Here is a 20,676-nt window from a genome sequence, read left to right as displayed (position 1 = left end):
GGTAAATTATTGTAGAATGGCGTTACATTTTTAAAACAGAAGCAAAAAGAGAGCGGAAGTATTTTGACTAGCCTATAAAACAACAAACTCGAGGATATTAATAGAAATAATAAACAATAGGCAATTTTACTGACTATTATATATTATATTATATATATAAGTGTTAGAGGACTAGCCTATTATATGTAGCTCTTGCTAATGGTTATCCACTGCAACAAGAAAAATCGTTATTAATGGCTTGAGGTGCAGAAGCCCAATAACGGGCTCCGTTGCTGCGCTGTTCCGCCTCTCTCGCTGTCATCACTAAGCCGAGTCGTGTTATGATGACAACAAGAATATTTAGCCGTTGGATGGAGAATATCTGAATCTCAAATCCTGCCTCTATCGTGTATTTTCAAGCAAATATCTAGATTAGTGTGTTGCTAGCGCATTCCTCGGTCCTCCTCCTCCTCCTCCAGCTCCCTGTGTGCCACTGACCGACTGCCGCAGCCTGACAACCGCTACACAGTCTCCGGCAAGATGCTACTACCACACTCCGGTCTGCTTATCGGCGTTCTCTGGACTGTCATCTTCAATTCCGCTGGGGTGAAATGTCTGAACGGCGAAGAAGATCAGTCTCAAGACATGGAGTGCAAAATGAAAAGCGTTACGGTATCCGCTTTGCCGTTTTTGCGAGAGAACGACCTGAGCATCATGCACAGCCCGTCGGCCTCCGAGCCCAAGCTGCTGTTCTCCGTCAGGAACGATTTTCCGGGCGAAATAGTCGTTGTTGACGACTTGGAAAATACCGAACTCCCGTACTTTGTATTGGGTGAGTGCTGTTATTTATAATCTATTTAACTTTTTATTGAATATACTTGATTGAGATAAACTATTGTTAAATGGAAATATCAGATGCAGGCCTAGTGCAGAAACTCAAATAGGTCAGTTCTATTATGTTTTTCGTCCTAAATAATAGGCGGTAAGCTGCAGATATGCGCTATAGGAAGCCTGATGTTCTTTTGGCAGGTTGAGACATATCTGCAAACAGTTGCTATAATTATGAGCATGCGTGGTACAGCTCTGATCCTATAGACTAAGTGGTCACTGAGTTACATTATTGTGAGAAAACATTCTGTAATTTGTTTTAAGTTTGTGTCGTAGCTTCTTCACCTGTTGTGAACTCTAAACACACACACAAACAACAGCAAAAAAGAAAGTAGCTAAGTAAAAGTAAAAAAAAGTAACGTTAATCTAAGTTTGTATCAAATTTATTTTACACAAATGTGTCAAGCAGTCTCATCCTCCAGTGTTATATTGATGTTTACAACAACATTGGAGAGCAGGGAGTGTTGTAACACATTTTGTTTATACATCTGTAGTGTTTTTGGTATAATGCAACTGTGGCTTTGATATACTATAAACAAAGTTGAAGAACTTTGATATTCCATAATTGTCTGCTGTAAACCAGAAGAAATATTATCACTAAACCGTGTGCTTTCATGTCAAAGTGTGCAGTTGTTACTTGCATGAGTTGGTATGGACATTGTGCTGAGTTTACCACATCTATATGGTCACACTTTAGTTTAGGGTCCAATTTTCACTATTAACTATGCCTTATTAAACTCCTAATTACTGCTTGTTAATAGTTAGTAAGATAGTTGTTAAGTTAGAATATGGTCTTGCAGAATTAGCCATTAATATGTGTTTTATAAGTAGTGAGAATTGGACCCTAAACTAAAGTGTTATCATATGCACTTTAGTATTTAGTATATTGACCTTCCCAATTCTTGTGATGTTTTTAAAGACAGGAAAAAAAATACAACTTTTGTAAACTAAACTTACAACTTGTTTTGATTGCTGTAATTTAAACTAAGAAGAACTGAATACTGTATGGGTTAAATACTGTGTTCAGCATTTATCACAAGCAGCTTCACTGGCCGCTGTCCATTGTGCTGAATTCTCTATGCATGTCTGCCGCTCACTCTGAGGTGCAAAAATAGGCAATGAGTGGACAGTTGTTCAAGTCATTTCTAGGCAATCAGATATAGTGCGAAGTGTCTGTGGCTGTCATAGAATAGGTCTGACATTTGTGCTGGGGTTGACTGTTTATTTGGCACTGCCATAGCGTTGTCAAAAATGTCATGTTGTTTCTCACTTGGGATGTCTGGAAAAAAATATTTGACAGGAAGTAAACATGGGGAAATGGCAGATCTTTTTTTTTTAAGAAAAAAAGTATTTTGCTCAATTGTGACTTTAAAGGTGGGGCATTGATATTGCTCCTAAGTTTTAGTGATTGCTACACCATTTCATTTGTTTATAAAAAAATATACTTACATGATAGATGCATATTCTAAATCTAATATCCATATTGTGCTTTATAAAAAAAGTAATTAAAAAAAAAGTTGTTATGTAATTTAAGCTTACATACTTATAGCTTGCAAAAGTATGAAAGGTTACACCTGGGAATAGCACAGTTTGATCTGCATTAATGTATGAGGACCTGCATATTTATAACTAAAAATCCTTAGAGTCCAAAAAATGGTGTCAGCATGCAGAGTTAACCAGATTTCTGTTTGTTAATGTTCAGATGCGACTGCATTTTTTCATAGCACAAAGTTCTCAGTAGTCAGGATTTTAATACTTAGCCTACAGAATTCAAATAAGCTCAGCGCCTTAGAGTGCATAAAACACTCAAAAATAGCATGCACCGCCTCTGCAGAAACCTGCTGGTCTTTATATAGGCCAAAATAGAATTTTCTAGGTTTTTGGAAACTGGGGAACTTTTTTTTTTTTTAACTCTTTAACATTACTTTTTATTTTGAATATATTGGATGTAATGTTTGAAAGCAGTCTGAAGTTTTTTTTTAGCTTAATCTGTTCGCTTATAAACTGACCTAACTCAGTGTTCATTGCGGATGAGGGTCCCAGAATACATACCGTAGAAATAGGAATGGCATGAGATTGGGATGGGACTATTTGTTTCTGTCCAGTGGGTGATATGGGAAACCCGTGTGCAAACCATAATATATTCTTTCTGGCGTCCTTTTTTAGTAATTCACATTGGACTCGGTGCTTTTTCATTTCTTTCAGACAGACTACACCTTGCCTTACTTCATAAATCTCACTCTTTCTAGATCGTCTCCTCTGTTCCTCAGCCTCTACCTTCTCCAAAGGCTCTTTGATTGCATAAGATTGATTGGAATGATCATGGGGAGTAATTTCAAGTCAGTGTTATAAATGTTTCCTCTGGTGTTTGCACGTCCCTCCCTTTGCTCTGTGGTCTTGTTTCCTGATTATAAATGCAGTCTTTACAGAGCCGCCACTAGTCTTTGAACAAGCTATTTTTAATTGGATACATTAGGGTAATTGGTACGGTCTACAAATGCATTCACAAACACGCACACACACACACACACACACTTGCTCCTGCACACACACATTTACTTAGCTCTCTAAACGAGGATACACCAAAGACCTTTTTTGCTTTTAATAACTTCCAGGGGCAGATTATGGCAATGGGATTCCCGAAAGGTAAACTCTGTGGAATTTAAGTTTTAGTTTTAGACTGGATTTCACATTTAATTGATTTTTGGCTAAGAGTCTCACATAGAAGAGGCGTTGTTGAAAAGGTTTTCATTCAGACGAGTGGAGACAAACACCTGCCTCCACGTGTTTTAAAACCTAATGATGAAATTTGAAATGAAAGGATCCCTGAAGCTGATTCATGCTAATCTTGTTAGTTTGTGATGTCATGGATTATGATGTCACTGCTGGAATTTATAGTTTTATGAAAGCTCACTCACCAAGGCTGCGTTTACTGTATGTGGTGAAAATTAAAATACATGTAAAACAATTCAATTCAGTTCAATTCAAATTTATTTGTATAGCGCTTTTTCACAATACATATTGTTTCAAAGCAGGTTTACAGAAAGTGCATTTCAGAAATGTACATGGAAAAAAACGTATTTAGTTAATCTTGTAATAATTTAGGGCATAACATATCGCTGCCGTTGAGTCGTCTCTTCACAGGCGTTGAGTCGATTTATCGCAGGTGTTTGGGCATCTGAAGTCTCTGTGAATGCATGAATGCATAAACTAACTTTTCTGAATCAGAAACATATAGCATGTTACGTAGCTTAGCAATGTTTCTAAGGTGGAAAAAGGCTGTTCTTGTAACATATGAAATATGATGTTCGAAAGACAAGTTGCGGTCTAGTATAACAGCCTGGTCTTTTACTATAAAGTAACAGGACATCCTTCTATATTAAAGTTGTATTGTAAGAGGTTTTGTGGGTGGTTTTTTGGACCAATAAGTATTACCAGAGAATGTCTAATTGAAGAGAATCGGCACTGGCTGGTTACTTCCAGGTTCTGGACTGGCTGCAGTAACGCGACTCTGTCCATGCGGGGGCGCTCGCGGTCGAGTGCAGAATGAATGGGAGTCAATGGGGTTTCACCCCCAGAAATCCACTTTTCTCAGTATGTAATTTTTTGTCAGGTAATTTGAAAGTTGCATTCAAAAGGGAGGGCTAAGAAAATACACTCATTTTTAAGTTCACTTATCTGTTCTAAAAATCAGTTCAAAACTGTGATGACGTCACACAATAGCAGAATGCTAGCGTGTTCCGGCCAACAACGGCCTAACCTGTAAGAAATCAAAAGGGCATAAGTACTCGTTCATTTGACTTTTGGCCTATAATCTATATTGAACTTGCGGAATCAACAATAAAATCGATTTTGATTTAACGACAAGCAGGTGAAAGAGACACATTTAGCCGTTTAGCCCCATAGACTCCCATTCATTCTGCACTCGCCCGCGATCACCTCCAGTGGAATTCTAATGGAACTGCAACCAAGGTGATGCACAATGGGGCTAATAGGAAGTGCCAAGGCTCTCCGTTAGATGGGCTGTGGTATTACCTCCGTTTTATCTGAATTTAATAGCAGGAAATTATGCGTCATCCAGCATTTTATATCTTTGAGACACTCTGTCAGTTTAGATGAGTTAGTGTTTTCATCTGGTCGTGATGAAATATAGAATTTGAGTGTCATCAGCAGCATATATATTGAGAATAGCAGAGGGCCGAACACCGATCCTTGCGGTACTCCATAGTCTACTGACGTTATCTTCGCCTTATTTTTCCCCATTTAAACAGACAAAGCTGAATGTTTTGCATATTCTTCAGTGTCACATAATCCTTCAGAAATCATTCTGATAGGCTGATTTGCTGCTCAGGAAACATGTTCTTGATATTATCACTGTTAAAAACAGTTGTGCTACTTAATATTTTTGTGGAAGTCATTTTTGATGACCAAATTGATGCATCCTTGCCGAATAAAAGCATTCATTTCTTTTTTTGAATGTATTGCCTCTTTTGAACTGTATTATTGTTATACTTTGAAAGAAGAAGAAAAGAAGAAAATAGGAGATTATAATTGATTGTGTTGTCTGACCTCTCTTATAGGTGAGTACTGAAGTAAAGCAAATAGAATAAGATAAAAGGATCCATGTTTCGACTCTCTCTCTTAGTTAAATCCAGGATTTAGAGGTGAGATTTACTGTGTGTTTGTGAGGAAGGTTCTGCGAGACAGCACAGGAAGATTGTGTGGCAATGAATGGTTTCCATGGCAACAAGAGCGGGTGCTTAAAGGATGCCTTGAAGAGTGGTGACATTACGCTTCCACCTCAGGAAAGAAACCGCAATTTTACATCTGAAAATAATCAAATGTAAATGTATCTTTTAGTTTACAATAGCAAGCATAGGCTTTGAGTCCTATCTCTGTCACAATCGATGTATGTTGATTTTTTATTTCTTCTAACAAGCAGCTTCATGGTGGTGTTTGCACAGTGCGATTATAGTTGTCTTAGGAAATGCCTTTGTTTTGACTGAATCATAACAATTGGAAACATTTGAATTCCTTGTTGTTTATTTAACATGGGGAGGACAATTGAGCATGTCATTACAGACATTGAAGTAGAAACATTTTAAGACAAGCAAATGGATGATGTCCGATTTTGCTTTCTGTCACAGTTCACAGTTTACACTGCTGTTTAATTTTCTTGTTTAAATGTCTTTAGCCTTTGAGTCCCTTCCGTTTCCCTCAACAACAGAACCTACATTTTCCGAATATGTGGAACAACACATAGCTTCCAGGAGAAAATAGTCCATGATGACTTTGAACAACATCCCTTTTAAGAATAAAGTCCAGGAGATATGGTGAAGAATTTTGATCGGTCACTCCTTGAATTATCCCAAGGATGACACTGTGCTTCGAGTGCCTGCATATGAGAACGCAAAGCAAACCTTGAGGTATTCGCAGAGGAATTGAAGATATTTATGCACACTCACATGTTGTCAGCAGGGCCATGCACAGGACAAGCAAACAGAATGAGCTTGGCTTCTGCAAACTTTATTTTGAAGGAAAGTGTAGTTGCATTAACAGGCTGCTGGTATAATGTATGACACGCCATGTGTTGCTACCTGCATGTAGTTCTTTGAGCAAACCGGAAAAAAAAAAGACACAATAAATCTTAAAAAAAATAAATAAAAATTCAGCGATTTAATGACTGATGATGAAAGGTTTAACTGGTCTTCAGGACTCTTTTGTTAAACTTTCATGCATTTTAATTACTGTTTTTGGCTTTGACATTTACTTATATTTAACTTTTATTGTTCATAATGGCTTGTTTACCACCTGGGGCTACAATTATTATTATTCTACACAAGTTTTACTATCATTTCAGTAGTTTTAGCAGGTAAAATAGATGCCCAATTTTAGCAGTTATGTGCAGCTATAGCTGGAGGGTAGTTAATGATTTGAAACCCTCAAGCAAAGCTTGCATGGATGCTTGTTTGCATGTACAATTGAGCACAGTCAATTAAATTGCCCACATTGGTAGTTATAATTCTAGAAACATTCTACTTTCTAACATGTTGTTTTATGGTTTGGCTTTTAAGCTATAAGGCATTCGAGGCAGGCAGCAGCACTGCAACATGACACAGTCAGCGAGAATGCTCTTCACTACAGCTACATTTGACATTATTATATGAAAAAGTTCTTTTACAGTTTTTTCAAGGGGATTTTCATTGTCAGTCTTCTTTGTTCACTTAAAATAAAATGAGGTGCCTAGGTGAATCTTGATGTACTCTCTTTGTTGAGAAGTTCAATGTCAAAGCCCTTGTGTTTCTAAAATCTCTAGCAGATCCAGCATAACGTCTGTTAGCCAGCCCAACCATATCCGTTTTAAGAAAGAGTGACTAGCAAATGAATTCCCTGTCTATGTCAGTAGTTTGTTCGATCTGTGTGCAATCCACCATTACTTATTTGATACCGATACTGATATTAAAATGTTGTGGGGGGAAAACATGGTGAATAGTTTATGCTCAAAGCATGGAGATTTACAGGGATGTGTCATAGTTAATATTATCAGTTAGATTTTAAGTCGTTTTTTTTTTGTAGTACGTTTTGTATGAAGTCACGTTTAGAGTGATATTTTTTTCTCTGGTGAACTTGCACACTATAGAATTCAGTTCATTTCTCAAATATGAATATTTTACAGAAGCCCAGATTTATCTGCACTGAAATGTTTTGGAGGGAATACGTTATATTCAATAAATGAATCAGAGACAAGTCCCAATTTATATACACTTAAAAAATGCTGGGTTGTTTTAACTCAACTTTGGGTCAAATATGGACAAACCCAGCCATTGGGTTACATTTTTTTATTACATTTTTAACCAAACGTTTGGGTTTGTCCATATTTGACCCAAAGTTGGGTTAAAACAACCCAGCATTTTTAGAGTGTATATTGTGCTATTTTATGATTTTTTTTAAAATAATTTTGAGCAAAATTAAATAATTTAAAGGATGTTTCACCCCCCCCCCCCCCAAAAAAAAAAAAATAAAAATAAAAAAATATGGACAATTCTATCAAAAAACAAAACAGTAACCTTATGTTCTACAGAAGAAAGCCAGAGGGTAAATTTTTAATTCATTGTCCATGCTTTACTTGTGACACTTTAGAATAATAAAGAACCATATAAAACATCTAACAGCATAGCCAATTGTCTGTTCTGCTTGTATTGATCTCTCACGTCAGTGGTGGATTTGATGTGTTAAATGTACCGCGTGTGTAAGACGAGGAGGGTGACCCACACAGGGATCTCTAATGGACACTTCCCACCTCCACTCACTGGGTACTTGAGCTGAGTGTGTTTTTTCCTTGCCGTTACAAGCCACAGTTCATCATCTTCTCAATTTGCCACAATCTTCACTTGTCGACCTTGACATCCTCCTCTTATTCACACAACTTTGAAGAATCCATGAATGCTATTCAAGTCAAAAACTATGCAAACTTTCAAGGAGAAAATCAAGAAGAATGGGCTGCTTATGTTAGCTCGTTTGCATAAACTTGGACTAAAAGCTTACTAATGAACAATCCCTCTTATTTTCCTCAAATAAGAGAGTGAGACTTCATGATAAATGACGCTTGAAATTCGAAAGATTAGAGGGTTTTGTTCTTGACATTGTGTTTTTTTCCCACAGTGAATCTGTGATGTAAATGGAACCAAAACTGGGATGCCTCCTGATACGATTTTATATTGTTTTGTAGTTTTCTGAAGACTCCTGAAGTCTATCTATTGATCTATCTATCTATCTATCTATCTATCTATCTATCTATCTATCTATCTATCTATCTATCTATCTATCTATCTATCTATCTATCTATCTATCTATCTATCTATCTATCTGTCTATCTGTCTATCTGTCTGTCTGTCTGCCCTTACAAAGCACATTTTTTTAACCTGCCAAAAGCAGTGGTCTTATGATTAGAAACTTCATACAAGATGGAGCGTCATGTAAGGACACTTGGGGAAGTACAGCTGTACATCATATTTCAACGGCTGTGGATGATGAGATGAGCTGTATCTGTAATTGAAAGTGTGCCAGGGAGAGCTTAGTAAGAACTTTTGAGTGACACTAGCTCTTGGATCTGTGGGAGTAACCCTGTTCAATGCCAAACCAGGAACAAGGTGTCTCTATCGCTTTCCGAGAGAACACCCTCAAATGTGCTCATTTAATACTTTCACCACAGTGATCCTGTGCTCTTAAATAAGTATACAAGCCCAAACCTATATTTCCACCTGCTATACCTTTCTGCCTCCATTTCCACCTCTTTCTCCTTCAACCACTTGGATTGCAGACCAAAGAAACATTCTATATAGGTTTTAGCCTCTTTTTTTGCCACTGCTCTGCTTGTGGAGAGACCAGGCTAATGAGATGACACAGACGGCACACTTGTCTGGTCATGACAGGAGCTGAGATTGAATAGAAGGGTAATAGGGATTCTGCAGGTAATAGGGATTTCAGCAACACAGTGATATGATGAGGTCATTCAGCCACATGATATACAGCCACAAATGATGTGTTGTGTTGATTCCTGTTGAGGTGTGTTACCTTTGCCATATATCTCAACGCCGGCAATATGTTATGCCTTAAATTATTACATGATTAACTAAATGTATTTTTCCATGTACATTTCTGAAATGCAATTTCTGTAAAGCTGCTTTGAAACAAAGCTGCTTTAAACAACTTGAATTTAATTGAAATATAATTGAATATATGTATTGAATTAAAAACAAAAACAACAACAAAAAAAAAAAACACCACCATTGAAAAAAATAATGTAAAAAAAAAAAGCAAACCAACAATGAAACAAAACAATACATTTATGGATTTCCGATTTATGCCTCAAGAAGAATGTTTTTTTTTTATAAATAAAATATTCCAAATAGAGGCTACAGATTATCTCAGCACTCCTTGCTCTTTTCAGGACAGATTAATGCATTTTGGCATTTCTATTTCTATTGACTTTGTCCAAGTAGTTCCAGGCAACTTAAGGATTTGACCGCATTACAGTTCCATATCACGCCGCCAAACGATTTCAGTTATCTCAAACGTTCCTTTGGGCATTACAAACCTTTTTCATATTTTATTGTCTATGAAGCACATACTCTTTTCTCCCGCTCTTTCTCCTATACAAACACACACAGATATAGTGCAGACACACACTCACACATAGACAAAACTGGTTTTCTGGTAAATGCTGTAAATTTACTGCATAAATGCTAATTTAACAACCTTTAGCTGTAAATGTGCATTAAAAAAAAATAAAATAAATAACAACAGTATTTTACCATTGGAAATTGGCTGTAATTTACAATAATTTTTTTTAATTGCAGACAGTTAGCCTGGATGCCAGCCCGAACTCAGCCCACAACATTTTTTGGTCGGGAAGTTCGGTCTGGACTCGATCCATTGAGGAGTAATTATGATCAGGCAAAAAATGATCAGGCCAATCAGATTGCCAGGGCGGGCTTTATACGATGATGGACAGATGATCTGCAGGGACGTAATCATCACGTTATCAAAGATCGCTAACTGGTTTCCCTCAGAGATGACAGCAGCTGGAGATGTATAGATTCCGCTGTCGCGTCTGTTTTTAAAATGAATCGACAGCGCTTTCATTTTAATAGATGAACAGAAAACTGCAATCAAAGCATTTGTCGATCGGAAAGATATTCGGCAAAAGTGTAACTTATCAGCTGGCTCTGACGGTCGCTCAGTTAAGAAGATGGGACGTAATGAAAAGCATTTGGTCGTTGTGTTTCCTCCTTTGGTCGCACTCATGAAGGACCAAGTGAAAGAAGCAACACTCGTTGTTTTACTTCTAAAATAAGTAAGTTCTGTTGTTGACAACTATGCTATGCAAAGTATTTGACTTACTGCGTTGCTCTGATTGGATGTACAGTAGGTCTGCCCGACTATCCAATTGAGAGCAGATGTTTTTTTTTTCCTGGTTCGGTTGAGACACGCCTCATAATCAAAGCCATACGGAGCGGTATCAGACTCATATTCTGACCAGAATATGAGTATGACAAAGTCAGGCTAACAGTATGTGCCAAACACATTCAGTTTGCTTAAATCAATAAGAAATTCAATCTGATGTGAACATTAAACTAATTGTTCTGAGATCTGAAAGAAAGTCTAATTTGAGAATAGAGTCTAAGCGATTGAGAAAAAACTGCAAATAGAAAATAGTTTTTTTTTAAATTATATTGTTTTGAATCATAGTTGTCTCCATATGCCGTGCCATTGTCCACTGTACTTCTATAGTAGTGTATTAATCATTTGCCCCAGATTGATTATTGCACTGTCAGTATGCATGTTTACAACCCCACAATTTTTATATTTGTGCATATATGCAGAATATACATATTGTATTGCAAGGTGAAATCTTTTACCAGGGTACAGCTGTATTAGACAATCAATATGCTGCCAGGTACTCAGGAGAATTCAGAGAGTTTAGCACACAATCTCTCTTCACCTCAGATGCCTTAAAGCAGCACATTAAAAATGATATGGTGGAATAAATTTGATAACTAGATATGCGAGCGTAACCACATTACATAAGGCAAACTCAAAGACTTGTTTATTTAATGGAGCATAGCGTATCGTTTCCCGTCCTCTCTTATGATTGTTTAATACACATATTTACAATAGTTTTCCTTTTACCTGAAACCAAACGACAAACGTGTCATTGTCATAGTTTTTATGTTTCATTTCCAACATTCTCTCTGTTCCAGCCTTCACTAGTCTGCAGCGAGCAAATAGAAACCCAAAATGGTTGACGAGAGTTTTGCCATAGGTCAGAATGAGATGGTAACATGCCCTTGGAGAATTGCTGCCACTGTCTGTCAGAAAGAGGGTTGGACCATTTGAGGTGAGCAAGTGCTCTTGAAGGTCAGGTCATTGTTTTTCATTTAGTTCATGAGATATACTTTTTTTTGGAAAGTGTAGGCTCACTCCCAGCTCAATTCCGTCTGTTGTTTGTGCGCAGAATATTTAATAAAAGCCTCCTTTCTTTCCATCTGCATGGCTGAACTGGTGAGTCACTGCTCTCTGTGGTATAACTGCGTTGTTTCGCTAGTCACCCAAGGCCCTTGCAATAATGTCTATAATTAGATCACGTTTATTTAGAAGGCATTTTTTTTTTTTTCAGCTGGTTGCGACAAAGAGGATAATATGTCAGAGCAGACTGGTGCAGATATGATGCTTTGATTATTTCAGATCTGTCAAGATTTTACAATTTACAAAGTTTCAAATGCCTGGTTTGACTATGAAGCAACATGAGTGTGCCGCCTTGGGAGGTACAATAGTCTGAGTACTTCAATAAAACAAAGAAACCTTACTTTTATTACCTTCATGGAAAACTTGCTCAGTGGTTGTCACTGAAAGAAAATACTACAGTACTTGCTAAACCCCCTTGACAATTGGCAGCTTTTTGACACCGTTATAGTAGTTCAGTTATGTAATCTGTCAGCTCAGAAAGCACAAAATCAAGGTTAATTATGAATAATACTGCTTCCTACACCTCTATTTTCACATTATTATTTTCAAGGTATAGTTCACAGATAAATGAAAAAGTCTGGTATCATTTACCCACCCTTAATACCTGTATGACTTTCTTTGTTCCACTAGACATAAAAGGAGATATTTATAGAAAAAAAGGTCCAAACTGCTACTTTACATACAATGAATTTCAAGCAAGATTTTCAAGCCATTGTTATTAGTGAATAACCACTATTTCAGTCTGTGCCTGAAGTTATATGGTTTTGGAACAGCATGAGGATGATTTAATGATGAAAGTATTTCTTCATTTTTGGGCGGGCTATATCCCTTTCTGTTGATCTTCGGTTCAAAGTGTTCAAATTTATACATAAAAGACTAGATGTGTTTCTGATCTCTGAGAAATGCATTGAAATGTACAAATGGTGTTAAGTTGAAAAAGTAAGGAACCACTGGCAGTCCTGTCTCTTCCTTCTCGAAATAAACAACAACAGAAGGTCTTAATAACGTTAATGAATCTGTCTTTAACCCCACCCTGACCAGAGGTTAACCGAATGGGTCTGACATTGAAGAGCACACTACTAGCTGCCTGTGACCATCTTTTTTTAGCAGGGAAGGAGAGATTGACATGTTAACTTAGGGGGAAAGAACAGCCAGGTGAGGCAGAGGGACTCTTGTCAATCCAGTAGTCGGCTAATTGCCAGATGAAAGCTTGAACCCTATCGACTGTGGCCTTGAAACCTTTAGCTTTATGTTTCCAACCCCTAAACCTTAGAATTAAAACACCTCACTCCTGAGAGCTTGGACACTGTCAGATGCTACAGTCAGCTAGCTTTCAACTTCAGACACTGATAAGAGAACTAAAGAAAGCAAAAATATCTTTCCTCTTGTTCAGTGTCATAATTTGATAGGGTAACGCTTTAAAAGCAATCTGTTTTTTTTTTTAAATGAAACATTACACATTTTCCAAAGATTAAGGGAATTTGAAGGCTTAAGAGCTTTTTTGGCATGGCCTAATCATGCAGATTTACGACACATACAGTAAGGCTGTGTATTGCCTGAAGGCACCATGCATTTACATCTTGACTTCATGATACAAAGCTTTTTTGAAGGCATTGATCTGTTGCTATTGAGGATTCCTAAGCCTGTGAGCATTATTTTAAGGATTTTTTTATAGAGCAGTCATTAAAGTTGACACAAAATGTCGAAATGATTCTTTTCGCTTTTTAATGTAAATCTTTTTCTTACAAACTGGATAACCACAGACGTGAACAGAAATGATGGCCACAAGACTTCATCTTTTTTGCAAAGAGCTCAATGTGGGGCAGATCTGAATACCTAGTTTTTGTCCCAGTTGAATGATACAGTAAATAGATGACATAGTGTCTATGATGAAACCCAACCAGGCCCAACTTTTTAAATTAAATATTGACCAACAGTTTTGGACTTTTGGAAATGTGTAAAGAAAACAAAATTAGCCCTCCACTTTTGCAGGCGGCTTTTCTTAAGAAAACGCTGCTTATTGTGTACACATGCAATCACTTGACTTTGTTTTGTTTTCTGTCTTCCATGTCTGGTTGATGGATGGACCCTAGGCAGTATTGCACATATTTTTTTTTTCAAGGTGTTTATTATTGGCTTTGCCATGTGGTTGAGTACCAGATGGAGGGCTCAAAACTATGCTCCAAAGCAACACAAATGTTGGGGGAAGTGTTTTATTAAAGCACATGATGGAAGTTGTGGCCTGCCACTGTGAGCAGTAATAAATGCAAGTCAAGGTGGATGCTTCCGCGGCGCTTGTATGCACAGTGATACAACAAGGTAACGTTGGCATCAGTTTTACCTTATCAGTTTGAGTCCTTTGTAAGCATGCAAAGTGGATTTGCTTGGGCAGCGCAGAAAACAGTGTCTTCTCACTATGTCAACAACATAAACACATGTCTTAGTTCCAGGCCTCAGCTACAACTACAGTGTTTGAGGGTGGGGCAAGTTAGACATGGTTCATGTAACTAGCAACTAGTTTCTAACTACACCATTTGCAATCAGATGTGTGTGTGTGTGTATGTATTGTACAGTATGTATGTATGTATGTATGTATGTATGTGTGTGTATATATATATATATATATATAGGCAGGATTATAGAATTTACAGGATAAAAGAGAATTATTTTAAGATATAATATATAAGATATAATATTATTGTAAGATATTACATTGTTTAGTTCTGTAATTGTTTAGAAGTCACCATAATGGTGATTAATGTTCCATTTGCTTGGGATATTGGACATTGTATATTCATAATCAAATTTCTGATAGCTAAGTGAGAAGTGTGACAAATGAAAACATTTGTAAAAACAATGACAAGCTAGAATATAAAATAAGCTAATTGGCTGATTTTAAGTTAGGCAAAACTATACTATTATTAGCATTATTTTAGCATAAAGATTTACCAAATATTATTAAAAATTCATAATTGTTCATAGATGGATATTTCACAATAGTTAAACAGCTGCTTAAATTTATCTTTGAAAGGTATGACTCATCTTGCAACACAATCATTTTTCTTCCATTACCGAATGATGCACAGACATCAATTCTCAACATACAAGATACAACAATGGTGACACTCAACAAATAATGATAATGCTAAAGAAATCTGAACATTACAAAATAAACAACACAAACTGCTAAAAGTGAACCAAAAATAAGTTCAGCCGCACAGATAAAACCAACAAGAATCTAGAAACTCCACTGCATAATATTATCATGCCACACTGCATGCTGAGTTCATAGTACATTACTATGGGTTACTACAGGTTTTACAATACATTTCCAAGTCCTACTGTGGAATTACTGTGAAAGTCATGCAATTATTAACCTGGCATATTCTGAAATTTCACACACAAATTTGTATTGCATATATTATTGCATGTATTTCATTATATAATTTTATTGACATTGTTACATATTTTACTATAACTGTTTTCATATTCTTAAACACAGAATATATAATAACAATGATTCTCGATAACAATAGTGTTCTGTTTAGAGGAAACATGTGCTTTTTTAAAAATAGACTCTTAAATTTGATGTTAGGAATTTGACTAGAGGCTTGCTAATATTTTCCGAAAACGAAAAATAGAGAGGTTTCCGAGGTTTAGAGATTATTTCATCCATTTTAGGTGTCTGAGCGCCAGCATGTCCAATGACAATTGGATCTACAAGTCTTGGTGATAAAATATCCCTTTGCTGATCAAATAAGCCCTCTAAATCCATTATTGAACCAAATGCAGGTCGGTGTCATAAATACTATGCAAGCCTACCGTAATATCTTTGAAATACACCTTGACACGAGATCACAGTATGTTAGGAGGTTAAATGTACAGCTATATATCTGTGTAGATGAGGCCATTAGAGCACTCAAACCCTACTGCTAGTGCAAAAGGAAATGTGCCAAAAGACTAACACCTCGCAAAAGTCAGTGTTTATCATCACTGTAAAGCAATCATTTTAGATGGCTGTTCTGCGTTAGAGAAAATAGCCTCTATCACATAAAAGCGCTTCTCCCTTTCCATAAACATACATTATTTTCCTTCTACAATTTTATTCTTGCTGCCATATTTGGCACTTGAAACCTTTTTTCATCATTCTTGCATTTTTCCTACCATAACACACAACAAGCACTATAATAGGATAAAACGTTTTCTGAAAATATGATCAGCAATACCATTATCATTTCTCCACATAATAGATCCCACTGTCGTGCTTATCATTAGATTTAAAAACAAACACTCTTTCTGGCCGCCATATGTGGCGACAGATGTCATCACACAGCCCCTGAGGGGGAAGACAGACGACCTGTCTACATAACTGAAGCTGAGAAATTGTAGTTTAGGGGAAACACAGACAGAACATTTGCATTCTCTCCATGTCCTTCATCCAAGATTCATTCTTCTCCAAGAATACTCCAGAGAGTCTGATGTACGCAAACTGTGTGAAAAGGTGGCAAGGGTTTGGCAAGGTTGTGAGAGCTTTATGGGACCAGTAAATGATGCCTGGGTTTGACTTAGAGAAAGGAACTGTTCTCGTTATGTCCTCTTATATCCCTATTTTAAAACATTAGATATATGTGTAATTAGTACTTTATAATATTTTGGGGGAATTTCAGTTTGTTTTTTCTGGGATTTATTATTTTTTAAATCACAAGCTACTGTATAGAAACATTCAAAAATTGCCAGACTTTGAGTTTCATTATGAATTATGAATGCAATATGAATATTATGAATCAGCCTGTATTGTTGCTGCATGTTCAAACTTTATATTATCATTTTTCACATGCTCAACACCCCATTAAGCTATGATAAGTGTAATATATATATATATATATATATATATATATATACACTATAAAAGGCTATATATAAGCAGATATTTTCCAGAAAAAGTACAAAATGTTTGGAAACTTAGGCCGCACTCAAAAATCTCTAGATGTGTTTGCATTTGAAAACAATCTTAAACCAAATGGCTTATGGCATTTATTTTAAGACCTCAATTTTTGGCAATTGTTATAATTCTTAGTTTAAAATGTGATTACAATTACAGACTTTTAATTGTAAAAGTATGTACTTTAAAGTTGTCAAAGTGTTTTAAACTTTTCTTGAGAATGTATTTTAAAAATTTTAATAAAAATGAATATCAGGCAATTTCACAGATTGACAGTCGCATACAGTACATTCTCCCCACAGTTTTTTTAAAAAAATTTTCCCAGTGGCATGTGCATCCATTACATTCTGATTATATTTAAAGAAATAGGAAGGAAGTAGTAATTAGACTAAATCACTCAGTTGAAATGCTTATTCTAAATTACTTAACTGAATTTCAGGTTTGTTCATATTTGGCTTATATTACATTTCACTTATAAGTAATCGCAGATGTCCACTGGGTCCACTAACCACTTACTAGGAACTTTATAGATGGAATTTTCAGAACACAGTGCTAAAGTGAGAACCAGGCCATCGCAAGGTAATCGTGTGATTCATTGGGAAAAATAGCCATCTATGTGCATGATTTTGAAAGTCATTATTACTAAATCATTCATTGCACTTGTTGTCAGATGCCTCGTTGAAGTAGTCTTTTTCAAGGAACTCAAGGTTATTAATTTTGAAGATTTCTGAACTGTGTACATGTGTGTTAATATAGTTCAGATTCTTTCCAGATATTTTTAGGATGTAATCATTAATTCCATTTTTGTGAGAGAAATCTCCCCTATTCACCATTAGGCCTGCCAGGAGTCCTTGGGCACAGAACTACATCCATAATAGAGGAAAGAAGATAATCTTATCTTCACATCTGGAGCTCTTATTAGACAAAACGAACTGCTTAAATCTGGAGCACATGCTGCCTCATCAAAATGGGAGATCATGAAATTATGGTTTCAGAAATAGAGACATTTTCCCACAGAATTCATGCAGTTCATGGCATCATGCTTTAATTTGTTATTAATTTGATGAATACTTACTAATTCAAATGATTTGCAGCCGTCAATATGTATATACCTGGTTTAAACTTTAAACACAAACTTTGATTTAATGCAATTATCTAAAGATTGATTATGATTGATACACAACCGTCCTACATAGTCAACAAGAAAGCAGTGACATTATGAATGTATTCTTCTTGTACTTTAATTACTACCACTGCTTCACTGAGGGAGATGCATATCAGGCTATATCAATGAAATAGTTTCTGACTTCCACACAGTTTCAACCATCAGGACTAATTGGTCATGCACAGTGGGCACGCTGTTTTCTGCAGGACCCTAAATTATTAAAGAAGCATAGTCTTTTAGAAGTGTCGAAATTCAGGGAAGAGCCTCTGTGTCACATACAAGGCCTTTCCCCATGTAAAATTACTCATGTAGAGACACACTTTCAATTTGTTTGATTACTATATTATATTTTATTCATAAGGTGTTCACAGGACATAGTAGCATTTTAGAAGTATACAGCAATAAAGTGCTTACAAATAATTTGCACAATAGTTAATTCATAGTTAATATTGTAGTCTCTATATTGGTAATATATTAATTGGCTATATACACTCACCTAAATTATTATTAGGAACACCTATACAAATACTGTGTTTGACCCCCTTTCGCCTCCAGAACTGCCTTAATTCTATGTGGCATTGATTCAACAAGGTGCTGAAGGCATTCTTTAGAAATGTTGGCCCATATTGATAGGATAGCATCTTGCAGTTGATGGAGATTTGTGGGATGCACATCCAGGGCGCGAAGCTCCACCACATCCCAAAGATGCTCTATTGGGTTGAGATCTGGTGACTGTGGGGGCCATTTTAGTACAGTGAACTCATTGTCATGTTCAAGAGACCAATTTGAAATGATTTGAGCTTTGTGACATGGTGCATTATCCTGCTGGAAGTAGCCATCAGAGGATGGGTACATGGTGGCCAGAAAGGGATGGACATGGTCAGAAACAAGGACTGAGAATAACAGGCTTGGGGCGGCCCTGAACACACTGTTCCGACAAAACCCAATGAAGTGTCTTCTGTCCCTCTCAGCGGTGTAAATGGGCCTATATACTGTATATATATATATATATATATATATATATATAACCCTAACCCTAACTGGACATGAGAATTTGACTCCATTTCACACTTTTCAATACCACATGGTCTCTCCATTTATAATAATTTGGTCCCTACAGATATGGAGCGCTTTCTCTCTATTTGTGTTTTGCTTTTAATGTGATTCCTTTTATCATTTCAGCCTTTAAAAATCGCTGCACTCACTGGGTAAGTAATTTGTAGCATTTTATACATAATAATGCTTTCGCATCTTCTTTGTCCTGGAAAATCTGATGTTTTAAATGCATCTCATAGTCTTTTTTTAACACACTTCTCCATGGGGGGCTGTGGTGCAAAGTGCATGTCAGCTTTTGCACTGTTAGAGTGTTTTAGTGTTTCTTTGTTTTTTAATTGCCCACTTACATAATTGTTTCATTAGCTCTTGCTGAAAATAGTTCCCTGAGAAGTGCAAGACAAGATGTGTGTGGGCACCTCTGCTGAACAGGGCCAGTAAATATTAGGTTAATTGAGTCGGTTACAGAAGCACTTAGGGCTCAGTGCTGCCATTCCGTATTATTTGTAAATATTAGGAGAGCCACTGCAGTTTTCTGAATGGGGGTCCCTCTAGGTAAATCAGTAAGATTTGGCTTGCCATTGCTCTGTGGTTGGGAGAACAGATTTTGATATCGCACACCACCATACTTCTCACCTTTTTGCTATATGCGTGCACAGCTGGCACATTTTCTGTACATTTGTCCCACATTTTTCCTACTTGAAATGACAACTCATGTTCAGGCATTGTTACAAAATGATGTATTAAAAACATAAAACAGCTGCAAGTATACACTTGTCACCGTCGCTGGTTGCAGCACAAAGGAAAGTTGTCAGAATCTAGATGCAGTAGCTACTTTTATTAAACTTATTAAACTTGAATCTTGAAAAAAAACACTGAAGAGACTGGAACAAAATGACGAACATGGTATGGACGAGGACATATCATGAACTGAAAAACAAACCACGGGGCTTAAATACAAGAGCAAACAAAGGAGCCAATGGGATAATTAACAAGGTAATTAAATGAACAGGATATGGAAATACAATAGTCAGATATACTGAAACTGGGTCAAGTGAATGGTAAACAGGCAAACATGAAACTGAATAAAATGAACTAGGAACACAGACATTAAAGCCTAGTTCACACTACGTGATTTTAAGCCCGATTTAAGCCCGATTTGCAAATCGTTGAGTCGCCGACAAGTCAGGGTGTTATCGCGTGCAAATCGCGGGCGATTAGCGGACGATTAACGCTCGCCAATCCGTTAGTGTGAAAGAGCCAACAACGCATCAAAGACAGCTCGCAGACAGCTCGCAGACAGGTCACCGAGCTCAGAAAAATATCTAGCCTGCTAGATATCTCGAGCAGTCGCGCGACTCAATCTCAGTGATGTCATGAGTACAGCCAATCATAGCAACGCATGGGTTGAGGACACCAGGTAAATCTTACTTTTTCTTTTTTGCATTTTTTTTCTCAGAGCAGATCGTCGAGCAAACGGTGTGCAGCACTAGTTTCTGTCTGACGTCCATATTCGCGTGTTATGTTCTTCTCTGTAGTTTCGCGTCATTTCTGGTTCGTTTTATTGCGTGGTTTTTCGTTACAAAACATGGTTTCTAGACCAGATAGAATCGTGTTGTTG

General features: G+C 36.7%; 1 protein-coding gene across 3 annotated transcripts in view; it reads left to right on the top strand.

Annotated features, from left to right (window-relative positions):
- Window positions 1-241: 241 nt before the first annotated feature.
- The window catches only part of astn1 (astrotactin 1), a 225,066-nt gene continuing 204,631 nt past the window's right edge, over window positions 242-20,676 (top strand). For 2 of the 3 annotated variants that reach the window (XM_039654610.2, XM_039654608.2), the window contains exon 1: window positions 243-811. In XM_039654610.2, the coding sequence (XP_039510544.1) occupies window positions 520-811 (292 nt within the window). In that variant the 5' untranslated portion in view covers window positions 243-519. Of the gene's footprint in view, window positions 812-20,676 lie in introns of all 3 variants that reach the window. The other variant, XM_039654609.2, reaches the window with a different exon arrangement.

The sequence above is a fragment of the Pimephales promelas genome, chromosome 5 (genome assembly GCF_988280905.1).
Source record: "Pimephales promelas chromosome 5, fPimPro1.hap1.1, whole genome shotgun sequence".
Classification (NCBI taxonomy): Eukaryota; Metazoa; Chordata; class Actinopteri; order Cypriniformes; family Leuciscidae; genus Pimephales; species Pimephales promelas.
Note: the sequence above shows the minus strand (reverse complement) of the source record. Positions and strands in the feature narration are given on the sequence as shown.